This window comes from Pteropus vampyrus, unplaced genomic scaffold (genome assembly GCF_000151845.1).
Source record: "Pteropus vampyrus isolate Shadow unplaced genomic scaffold, Pvam_2.0 Scaffold227, whole genome shotgun sequence".
Lineage (NCBI taxonomy): Eukaryota > Metazoa > Chordata > Mammalia > Chiroptera > Pteropodidae > Pteropus > Pteropus vampyrus.
This window is the reverse complement of record NW_011889008.1, coordinates 1066179-1078456: the sequence shown is the minus strand read 5'-3', so window position 1 is coordinate 1078456 and position 12278 is coordinate 1066179. Positions and strand designations below refer to the sequence as shown.

The 12278-nt window shown below is 53.9% G+C and overlaps 1 protein-coding gene across 1 annotated transcript in view; it reads right to left on the bottom strand.

The window, feature by feature from the left end:
* The window catches only part of NPLOC4 (NPL4 homolog, ubiquitin recognition factor), a 52888-nt gene that overhangs the window by 30066 nt on the left and 10544 nt on the right, over nucleotides 1–12278 (bottom strand). Inside the window, exons 4-9 of the mRNA XM_011373724.2 lie at nucleotides 8462–8638; nucleotides 6605–6653; nucleotides 5810–5904; nucleotides 4064–4187; nucleotides 2964–3143; nucleotides 212–298 (exon numbers count right to left, since the gene is read on the bottom strand). Coding sequence (XP_011372026.1) covers nucleotides 212–298; nucleotides 2964–3143; nucleotides 4064–4187; nucleotides 5810–5904; nucleotides 6605–6653; nucleotides 8462–8638 — 712 coding nt within the window. The remainder of the gene's footprint in view (nucleotides 1–211; nucleotides 299–2963; nucleotides 3144–4063; nucleotides 4188–5809; nucleotides 5905–6604; nucleotides 6654–8461; nucleotides 8639–12278) is intronic.

Genomic DNA, 12278 nt, shown 5'->3' with positions numbered 1-12278 from the left:
CTTTATGCTCAGGGAAATGCTCTCATTTTACTTTGAATCAGAGAAACATAAACGTTACTGGTACCCAATAAATGCAAGTGAGACCTCCAAACGTGCCGGCCTGCGTCTGACCTTCTGCAGCCGAGTTCAGCCCCAGACAAGGCGTAGCCATGCTGCCCACCTGGATGTCCCTGACACAGAGCCCAGCCCCCCGCCCCCGGGCCCCCGGTACCTTCCTCAGGCCAAGTTTGGCAGCGATCTCATCCACCACCTCGGCTTTTGGGTCTTCAAGGAGCTCCAAGCTGTTCTGTGTACCAATCTGTCGGGGCATTAAAGGAAGAGGCGGGTTTAGGGGAGTGGGCTCGGAAAAGCAGCCCAGCTACTCCACTCCATTTTTGGCTCAGTTGTCACCAAAAAACACTAGCCTCCCCCTTGCCAAAGGGAGAGTGACAGCAGCAGAAAAAGCTCAAAGCAACCAGATAAAACACAGCGCTAGCCCCTCGGGGCTTTTCCCTTTTCAGGCTGCCTCGCGCTTTGCATCAAGACTCCAGGAGAATACGTGGTGACAGAAAGAAATCTAACTATGGGAGGTGAACACAGTGTAAACATATATACGCCTTACTGTTAAAGTGTACAGATGAAACTTACTGGATTTCGTTAACCAATGTCACCGTAAAAAATTAGTTAATTAATTTAATGAAAAAGACTCAGAGAACAGAGATGCGGGACGCAGGCTGGCTTAGGTGACAGTTCTGTGTCACATGTGGCATTGGTCAGGACTGAGGAAGGCTCTCTACACGGGTTCTAAGGTTCCTCGGTTGGAGAAAGAAGTTTGTTCCCAAGCCCCCTTGGACAGGCGAGATGAGAGCTGTGAGGTGAGGTGGCCCCCGTCCCCTGGGCACAGCCCTGGGGCATTTGCAAGCAGCTCCTGCAGGGCAGTGCTTAGCTCCACAACCAAGTATGAGTGAGACGGACAGACACATATGCCCTCAGCAACCGAAAAGACACCTCAAGTGGGCGCCCTGCTGGCTGGCGGGCAGTGCTGGCTCCGGTTTGGCTGGCTGGCACGCAGCCCGACACCCCGCAGTAGGCAGGGCTGGCCACAACCTTTTGCCCGCGGGGAGACGCAGGCTGGGCACACCCATGGGCAATAAGTAGCCGGTGAGCAGAAGCCCTGCCCGGTGGCAGAAACAGGACAGTGAGTGGAAGCCCGAACTGAGCTTCCTGACCGGTCCATCCTGTAAACTAGTCAGATTCTAGCAGAACAACACAGGAAGTGCATGCTGCCGCTGGCGCCCGGCTGCGGACCCTCAACACCTCCGGGGCAGAGGGCAGAGCCGCTTTCACAACACGTGGCTGCATGAGCTTCAACTTCTCAAGAGGTAGAGGTTTTCGGAGGTCAACGTTTCACCTCTCAGACCGCCAAACCGGGGACTCTGGCGGTGCTGCTCGTCATCTGGATGCCAGGGGTTTCTGCCCGGCTTCTCGTCCCATCATACTCTTAACAGCACAGTCGAAACTCGTCAGGGGAGAGACTCCCTATCAAGCCGCACGCGTGCCGCTCCTGCTGCCGCCAGCAGCCCCGGACTGGAGCACACTGAGTGGCTGAGAATCAGGCGACTGGGCTCCCTCTGGTGGGGTGTCTACTGCCACCTCGTGTCTCCTTTGAAAGGATCCATCACAAGGGCTTGTATCTGTATCCACAAACGTCAGTGGGGCCGGGACTAGCCAAAACCTGTGAACGCAGCGGGGAGACGCTGGCCTCGTGGCCACAGACCTACACCCAGCCGCTGAGCTCGAGCCCGCACTGTCGGACCCTGGTCTGTGCTCTCCAGAGTATGGCCAGGTGACAAAGGCATGTATAGTGCAGTACAGACAGACCCAAAGACACAAAGGACGAGAACAGTACGGCTATCTGTATCTGCTTACGTTTAAAAAGTCCCACTTTAGAAGTCCAAACCAGAAATTCTTGCATGTGGGGCTACCCACAGGGGAGGGAAGAGGATGAAGGGGAATACCTTTGCTTGCAGACCTGACTTTAGAAATGTGCATATTTTTTCCTTTTTCAATATTCTTGTATAAAAATTTCAAATATACAAAAAAATCTAAAGAACTTTACAGCGAACGCCTCTGTGCCCAGCGCCTTCAGCCATTAACACTTCCCAGGCCCTGCCCACCCCCCATCACCCCGCAGCCTGTCCCCTCTTGTTCTGTCTCGCAGTGAACTACAGACACGGGCGCACCTCCCCCGCGTCGGCATGGACACCGTCAACTGCCAACTAGAATTTAATGTGTTCACAAGACATAAAACCAACCCCTAAATGTCGAAAACAAAGTAACACTAATGGGCATAAGTATGTAACAAGCTAGTGGTACAATCATATAGAAAGGACCTTGCAAGTGACTGTAAAGCACAGTAACTCGCTGCTGGTCCCTACTGTGACATACCCTACGGCTCCTCCCCCCGCACCCCGGCGATAACGGACACCATTCGCAGTCCTACACCGGCAGTCGGCGGCCGCTGCTGTTGTTCCCATGCGGCCGTGCGCGCGGCGCGGGACAGAGAACAGTAATTCTGGGATTCTCATTCCGTCATTCCTGAAATAGCCGACTGCAGGCACGGGTGGAGAAGATACAGAATTCTGAGACGGGAGGAAGCAATTTTGACATTTTGGGGGCAACTAACGAAAGTGGAATACAGACAGCAAGTTAGAGAAAAAAATATTGTGTCAACGTTCAAGTTCCTTAAGTTGATAAACGTTAAGAAAACGTCCTTATTTTTTGGAAGTACACACTGAAGTATGTAGGGACTATGGGCTTCCTCTCCAGTTATTCAGAAAGCAAATATCGTGTGTGCGCACACACGCATGTAGAGACAGACAGAGACTGGGCAAACCACAAAGCAAAAGCACAAGCAGTCTGAAAGGGCACCCACACAGCCTTCACGACAAAGAAATGCAAAGACCCCGGAACGCAGGTCCCACCTGAGGAGGCTCATAAATGGCCGCCACCTCGGCCCTGACGCCGAGAGGGATGTCCTTGTGCTCCGTGTAGCGCCCGTACAAGTACCCGAGATGCTGGCTCCCCGTCCTCCGCCAGAAGTCGAGGAAGCGGTCAGCGACCGTGTGGTTCTCGAACATGATGTTGTCCACGTGTCGGTACTTCTACAGAGTTAACAACAACGGGCCCCATAAGGCATTCACCAAAAGCCGTTTATTTTTCTAGTACAAACCATTTATCAATAGCTTTTACCTAGCTCTCACACGCGCGCACACATACGCACACACACACGCACGCGCACGGTTTATGACCGTGCTCTGCCCTTAGGATCACTCAGATTCTAGTGAGTAGGTGGGGCTGGGATGGAATTCCTTGATAAATTAATTCATATTAAGGTCACTGGGATTTCACCTAAAATGGAGGTTTGCAAAATCTCTAGGGGAAAGAATCATATCAAAAAGCGAAAGAGAACAAGGAAGCTGATGGACGGGAGCCGAAGAACAAGAAGACAGGTCTCCAAAGAGTCACGAAGATGGGGGGATGGACTCTAAGGGGACGAACGTGGGCTGCCAGCGGCGGGGGACGAGGCAGCCACACTCGGGGGCAGGACCGACCGCGGGGCGGAAACGACGGAACCGCCACACACGGCCCTCCCTGGCCCCCGTCCTCCTTCGGCCCAGCTCCCTTCACAGCCTGCCTGGACGGCTGCCCTGAGCTGGTCCCAGGACAGCTCTGGTACCAGCTTCCAGAGGCACAGTTTCTTAAAAGGCAGAGTCACAACCAGCGAGCATTTTAAACAGTCCTCAGTAAAATTCTGCCTTCGCACAAGGCGACAAAAGAGAAAACTAATGTGCTCCCTCCCGTCCCCCCACCATACCGGGCCTGCAGGAGCTACAAGTCTTACAAACACTGTCTTGAGTGTACAGTTTCCGCCAAAGGGTCAATCGATCGGTGACAACGTACTGAGAATCCGCCACACGCAATGCCCTCTGCTAGTGGCAGCTCCTCTCCAAGGAGATTCTCATTTCTCAGCCATGAAAACAAAGCTGCTTTCCTGTCTGGACAGACACGGCGGACATCTCACCTGTCTGTTCAGCGTGATGGCACTCGGCTGGCACTTAGTACAGATGCCGTTAGGCCACGGAAGGTGTCCCTCGCACCCTGATTTAATCTTGCAACTGATGTTCTCAAGGGCGACAAACTTCCCCCTGAATAAGAAAAGGCAACTTAATTAAACATTGCAATGGTGAAGAGTTTCGCAGGAGACTGGCGACAACATTAACACATCTCACACCTCTGAGCGGAGTTCAAAGGGGCTAAGCACGCGGTGGCGGCAGCAGAGAGTGCGCCGCGTCCTTCTGATGGGCTGCAGCTTCCGTCCTGTGCACCGAGACTGCGCAGAAACACAGAACTACTTCCCCGTAAACGCCGCTGTCATTCTCACTGTCTGTCACTGACATCCACAAAGATTTTCAAGAACACTGTTGAACACTGATCTAACCTATGCCCCTGAGGGGAAACAGCTCTAAGTTTCATTAATTTATCAGCAACACTTCATTATGAGCTTTATACTTCGGTGTTTGGAAAAAACTCTTAGTCGTAGGAAAAACCTAATTAGGATATGCGACAAAGAGACCTTCTCTCTGCTTTCGGCCAAAATGAAAACGACAGTGAGAAGCCAGCCACTGAGGCAGCCCTGGACCCCGCTCGCACTTGGTGCGAACCTGCACACGTGACTTCACCCCCTGCCACTTTTCCCATTCACAAAATGGTCCAAAAATTCAATCTTATCCTCCCAAGCCAACGGCATGCAGGTCCGATGTCATCTGGGAGCAATGGCTGCCACCACATCCACATGTTAATGACAGCCACATATGTGCCCCCATGGGAGACCATGGCCTTGACCCAGATGCAAGGCTGAAGGATTTCAGCACAAAGAATCTCTGCTCATTCCCTAGTCCACAGAGATCCACAGCTCACCTCACCGACAGGCAAGAATGGGTTTCTGGTAGGATTTTTTTCTATTGGTCTAACTTTTTTAAAAAGTCATTTTAAGGTGTCTGCGGGTTGTCAGAGAAAAACTACCATCAGGCCAGCGTGACATTCTTCACAAAGCGTTGCTGACTTGGGCCCAGCCGCCATCTCCTCCTGCTGCACTGACAGGACTATAGAATCAGTTATTGGGTCCCTCACCGTCCGGGGAGGTGAAAGCACAGGCACCGGGGGGTCGCACGGGCAAGCGCCTGACGCGGTTTAACAGAAATCAGAGTGCTCTCAGTTCTCCCCTCTCTGGCCACTGTCCCAGCATGCGCTCAAGGGAAGGCAGCCTCCCGAGGCTCACGAGGCCAGCGAGGGACAATGCCAGGGCTTCACCCACGCCGTGGTTGATGCACGGGCGGCCCGGTGGCATGAGGCTGACGGGGCTGTCCGACGTGACCTCGGGGGGTTCAGTTTTTCCAAAAAGCAGAGGAAAGGCGCAGACTCCAGACGCAACCGGCCACCAACCTGCCTTACCTCATTCACCTACCTTCACACACCACTAAGCTGCCGGGGCACCACATACCTGGGGAAGGCCAGTGAGGTGCCCCAGGAGCCGCTCAGTGGCCAGCACCAGCCTGGCATCTACCCGACACTCTGGGCCCTGTGGATGACAGCAGGGCACCAGTCTCCACCCACCTGCCTCTTTTCTACCATCAGGGCCAAAGTCACGAATTCGAATGCCTCGTGCCCAGACCTCGACCTTCACTGTTCTCAATCACATGTTCAGTGGCTTCAGCGATACCCGTCAGACACAAAACACAAACCTCCCTGCGGCGCTCAGGGTGCTTACTTGTCAGCCCCTCCGGTCAGCTTTCGGATGTAGGCGTGGAAGGACATGTGCTTCACGGGCGGTTCAAGATGGTTTAGGTAGTCCTCATCGAATGGCTGCCAACACACAGTCAGTAGGTCACGCGCCTGCTGGAGTCGCAGGGTCCGGGGGGGCGGGCACAGGGAGAGTGCAGGCCCCACGGAGGGCAGTGGGCTTGGGGCTCACTTATTCTAGGTCAGAACCACTTTTTCTTTGTGTACCAGTTAGCTCTTCAAGGTGAAAATGAATCTCTATTAAACATAAACTGCTCTAAGCCAAGTAAAAATCAGGCAAATTTTGCAAAAAAAGTCCCCAGATGAAGCAAGAGGGGCCTCGTGAAGAAAATCGGGTGGGCTGCCAGCCCAGGTCAGCGTTACCCAGCTAGCAGTCAGCACTATTATGCCAACTCTCAATCTCACAGACAAACCAGCAGAGGAGACGTGAGGTTTCAGGCAAAGTAAATCAAAACGACGAGCGTGAAGACTGCCAGGCCCAGCTTTGTGTCAGGTTTTAAAAGGATCGTCCAGGGAGCCCGCTGTAAACGCAGCCCCTTTATCACAGCGATACAAATGCTTCAGCCATTCGTAACTCGCCCCAAGGTCACTCCCGTAAATAAAGCCTGTCCTTTGTGCAGCTTGCACAAGTGGGAACACGAAGCCCAGGGCAATAAACAGGAATGTTCTTCCACCTCGGCCAAGTGCGGGGACTTAGAAAAGGCCCCTGACAGCTGTGGAAAGCAGCGCCACGCAGCCCGGCAGCTCTCCCCACGAGACTCACCTCTAGAGGGACGCAGTGCACGCACTTCCCCAAAGGGCCGTGTCGGCATCTAAGAAGAGCACAGGGCAAAAGAAACACACAGCAGTTAGTACGTCTGTCCTCCTGCTGCCTCCCGGCGGTTTTTTTTTTTTTTTTGGTTTTGGATATTTACAGTGCGCGTCATAAATATAATCGCTTCTCTGCCCCAGTGAAATCACTGTAGATGGTACGTGGAGAACATCTTCATAGTTCAGTTAGTTCTGACGTGTTTTAGGAAAAGCTCAGCGGCATATCAAACCTGTGATTTCACGGATGTTAACTGCTTAAACTGACACTAACTAAAAACAGAGTTTAAAGTCAATTTAAATTGAAACATTAAGCAAATACTAAGAAAGGTGATTCGCAGATACGGCAAAAACCCTGAGAGAGGCACGTAAATACCTCGAGTTTGGAAAACACTCATTTCAGGCACGTCTTGGAAAAAGCATATAAGGGACGCTTGGCTCTGTGGGTTTCAGTCATTCAGTCAGAGAAACCTGGGAAGCTCCACACATACGGTACAACTGTGGCGATGAGCTCAGGTGACGTGGCTGGTGCTGGGTGGCGGGAAGGCCAACTGGCGGTCCCTCTGGATTGAACCAGATCACCCTCTAAATGAGGTCGGACTCTCTGCTGCGTGCGAGTTCTGCGTTTCTGGATGGCAATGGCCTGTCTCTAACAGGCAGGCTCTCACGGCTCGGACAACAGGTCAGCACATGCGCGCACACGAGCACCCTCCAAAGCAGCGGACCCTGACCTTTCTGGCACCAGGGACGGGTGCTCCTATGAGAACCTAAGGCCTGACGGTCTGAGGCGGAGCTGAGGCGGTGGTGCCGGCGCTGGGGAGCGGCTGCAGATACAGAGGAAGCTTCGCTCGCTCACCTGCCACTCACCTCCTGCCGTGCGACCTGGTTCCTGATGGGCCATCGACCGGTACCGGTCTGCAGCCCGGGTGTTGGAGACCCCTGCTCTAAGATTCCTAATGACGCCTCGAAGGCAGAGATGGGGTGAGGGGCTGCCACCAGCCCTGGGAGGAAAGGCGAACGGAAGCGGCGTGCAGGCTGAGGCTCCGTGCCACCAGCAGCTGATCACCGCTCTGGCTCTCCAATCCAAGGCGGAGAAGCTGCTACCGTGGCGTCTGAGACCGCAGCTCCTCAGTGTCGCACCCGTCGTGTGCGTGGAGCGATGCGGTTACAAAGACTACGCTGCGGACAAGCGGCCCTCGCTTGGACTGCTCCCCGTCACTGCGTGTAAACTCAGACACGTCTAACCGGTTTCCTTAAGAAGAACTGCAGAAACCTAAAGCAGCGTGCACGGCACCGGCGTTTCCATGATCCCAGGGGAAAGTGAACGGTCAATGGGGCGCTGTCTCCAGCAACGAGACGGTCACCCAAAGAATGGGAGGGTACATGTGCGCAGTGCTGAGACCGCTCCACCATCCCTAAACGAGGCAACGTGAACGAGGACGGTGCAAGTGTCACCCCTCTACTCGCCCCTCCTCCTGCCCGGCACACTTTCTAAGGCCCCCTCTGCCACGTGGCAGTCAAATGTCTCCAGGGACACAGCATGGTCAAGACTTGGTGTAAGAACCTTCCTCCTTTCTTTCGAATCTCTTAGTTCCAAATATTTGAAAACTTTTAAAGTTCACGTGGAACATACTTTGAGATTCAAACAACGAGAAATAACTTGAAGTGAAATTTAATCTGACATTACATGCTCAAACTCACCACTCACACTCCTCCAGCAGATCCCTCCCCCTACAGAGCGTGTTACACACACACACACACACACACACACACACACACACACACACCCCTGTCAGAGCCCTGGTGCACTTACAGCTGCGGGTCGCGGCTCCTGTAGATCTTGCCGTCCTGCCTGCTGAGGTACTGGTCGATCTCATCTTCCACCACGGTGGGCGCGCCCAGGGCCTTCAAGCCCGGCGGGGTGGACGTCTCCATCTCAGATGACGGTCCGGCAAGGCTCGAGGGAAATAGGAACAACAAGTCGCCATGCCTGTTCAAGTGACAAACATAAGTGGAGGCCTGAGCTGCAGAGATCAGCTTGGACATGAGACTGACATCTGCAAAAAGCAACCGCCAGCCATCCCGAAAGCCTAAATAACGACGTTTCCACTTTTAAGAGACCTAAATTCTCTCTTCGCATGTGTCCTGTGTGCCCAGCGTTACAGAGGGCAGCAGCAGACTCCCTCTCGCTGCGATTCAATCTCCCGAACACCTGTGTTCAGCATCTGAGATTCATCCATACACCTCCCAGTTTCACGTGATGAATAGACAGCTAGCTGACCCCTGAACGATGTGGGGGTTGGGATGCCAACCCCCACAGTCAAAATATGCAGGTAACTTTTGACTCCTCCAAAGCTCAACTACAGTTGTGCTCAGTATCTGTGGGTAGCTGGCTCCAGGACCCCCTGGACACCCAAACCTGCGGGTGCTCCAGCCCTGTGTGCAATGGTGCAGACCCACGTACGCAGTCAGCCCTTTCTATCCGCGGACTCTCAACTGCGGATCAAAGATCTGTTTTCTATCCCCTAATTTACAGTGCTAATCGTGTATTTATTTAAAAATATCTGCATGTCCATGGACCTGCGCAGCTCAGACCCACGCTGTTCAAGGCTCAGCTTCGCAGTCGCAACACAGACCCAGTCTGCGTGCGCTCCTGCCCCCCCCATTCTTTGCTGGGCCCCCACTTTCCCTTGATCGGTCCTCAGTCCTCTACTCAGCTCCCCAACGTTTTATTGCTCGACAGACCCTTCCACTCCTTTCTCTATGTCCATAGACGCACACGCATACGGACAGATGTGGAGACACGTACAGCACTGCTTGACAAAATGAGATCATCAAAAACACACTTTTGCATTTGCTTTTGTCATGCAACAATACCTCACGAAATCCCTCCGAACACAGTCTACATCTAATTGTCGCTTTTAACGGCCGCACAACGTTCCCCAGTGATGCTTCCTCGTGATTTACTCTGCTGCTCCTACACGGACGGGCGCATGCGCCTCTGTGGCTTCCTGCCACTGAGAACACCACTTGAGGAAATGCCCAAAGACAGGCAGCCACACGGTTTCCCTTCTGCAAGGTGGTGGCCCTGTTGGACCGAAGGAGTTTTGTGTGTTTTTAAAGCCACTGATGCATTGTTTTCAAAAAGGCTGCCGTAACTCACATTTTATACTCCAATATTTGGTTTTCTATCATTTTCGACGTAAATTATATCCCCCCCTTGATCAGACCCCCACTGCGTGTTGCTGGACCTGATCCACACAGCCGACCTGAGAATAAACCCATATCTGCCACCCACGGGCAGCCTGCAGAAGCGCTGTGGGTCCCTGCACGACCAGGCACGGCCTGCAACAACACGAAAAGGCAAGACCCGTCTCGGAGGAAGAGCTGCAGCACTACCACCCGGTAAATACCTGCTGTCGACAAGAAACACGCAGGAGACAGAGACTGCGAGGACGGCCCGCGCAGCGCTCAGCCAGCACGCTCACGCTGACGAGGAGCGGAGAGGCTGCTGGGCTGCACTCTCCAGCACATCTGTTCTCTGCTCTTCTTCCGTCCGTCACGTAGAGGCGATAAAACTGCCAAATAGTAACTGGAGACTTGTTTCTAGCAGCGGATGAGATACTACGAAACCCCCCTGGCTCTGGAATCCTGGGCTCGGCTGCTGCGTCAGCCTTAACAAATGTGTTCTCAAACTCGCTGGTGAGCTCTAGAGAAAGGGAGGAATCACCAAGGCCCCCAAACCAGGAGAAGCTCCCACAGAGCGGCGGCGAACCCACGCAGGAAGCCCGAGCCTGGCTCCCACACTGTTCTCTGGACAACGGTGACACGGCCTCGAGCCTGCCAGCCCAAAGCACCGCCGCACCCGCAACTCCCCACACAGCACGATGTCTGAGGATGTCCTGAGCAGGGACACGGCCCAGCTCAAGAGGAACCAACGAGGAACCCTGTCTCGTCCACTGCAGAGCAGGAAAAATGTCACCTCCAATCTGTGACCGACGCCGGCTCTGCCCGACTGCGACTGCGACTGGGTTAGGGAAGCCCAAAGACGGGACCTGTCTCAAAGGGGTGCTGGGTCCCTGGCGCCCTCTTGTGCCCGCACAAGCAAACACAAGCCCTCTCGGAAAGAAAGCCACTGGCCAGGGACCCTTCAGGACTCCCCAAGGCCAAGTCTGCTCGAATACAAACTCTCAAGAAAAGGTCACCAAATGTACAAGAGGAGCAGCCACTATGAGCAAGAGTGGGCAGAGACAACAGAAAACAGACAGCCAAGGGCTTCAGATTTGGAATTACAAGATATAGGGATACAAACTTACGTGTAGAACATTAAATGAAAATTGAATGGAAAAAGAGCATGAGCAGAAAGAGGCTATCCAAGATGACAGCGGGGACTAGGAGATGCAGGACAGCGGGGCGCCAGGCTGGGTGGCTCTTCTCAAACCTCCCTCATACGGACAGGCTGGGCAAAGCCAATGACACTGATGACAGGTGTCCTCGTGAACCCTGAATACTCACAGAGACAGACCACCGACATCACAGGACCCAAGAGGGAAGCACCGTGTGTGTGACAGGCTGCGTTAGCGCCTGCAAGGAGCCAGCGGTCTCCACTGGAAGCCTGGTGAGCAGAGTGAGAGCACGGCGGAGGCCGGGAAGGAACCCGGAGCAACACGGCCCCTGTGAGCAAGTGAAGCGAACAGCCAGCTTCAAAAGGCATCAAAGAGAACATCGCAAACTGAAAGACGTGATCGCTGAAAAAAAGAGGGTGGGGCAGAGGTAGCAGTTAAGGAGATCATGACCGCAGCTTTTCCAGACCTGAGCTGCAAATACAGAAAACACGATTTGCCTCAGGGAGGATTAAACAACCAGCCAAGCAGGCAGCGATCCACGCTGGTCAGGGAACGGAAACGGCGGCTCCCAAGACGAACAGAAGGTCTTAAAAGCAGCCAGAGCGGGAGAAGATCACCCACCTACCGGTGAACAACAGACCTGTGACGACAGAGCCAGGAGCCAGGGGACCTCGGTCGACACAGAGCTCAAAGCGAGCAAAGACACAGTGGAGGAGACACGGTTCGGTCACTGAGCAGTGACAGCAGGGAGCCCTCAAGTTTAGACCCACACTGGTCAGTAAGCATCGTGACTGTCATTGGAAAGACCCGCTCCAAGCGCCACCTCAGGATGGCCGAGCTGTCCCACACCTCTGGTCCAGGACTGGTGTGACAACACTCCAGTCCGATGCTTCTGTCTCACAAGCGTTTCCGTCTGTAGCCTCCCTTTCTTGTGTCCAACTATGAGAACAGTTCTAAAAACACGGCTGTCATCTCTTCAGTGCTCACCACGTGCAGGCACCGTGCAGCCACGAGAGGGAGGAGCTACACCCCTCTGCAGACAAGGGTGGTAAGGCCCAGTGAGGTTAAGCGACTTCCCCAGGCACACGGTCAGTGTGGCGGAGTGTGAATCCCACACAACACAGGTCAAAAACCCTTTCGCAGGTCAAAAACCCTTTCGAAGATAGGAGGAAAGCTACACCTCGCCCACCCTGGAAACGGACATGAACGAACAAAAGGCTTCATCTGACGACAGGCGCAGGCAACTGGCAGGTGCCCCACAAACATCTGCCGAAGAACAGATAA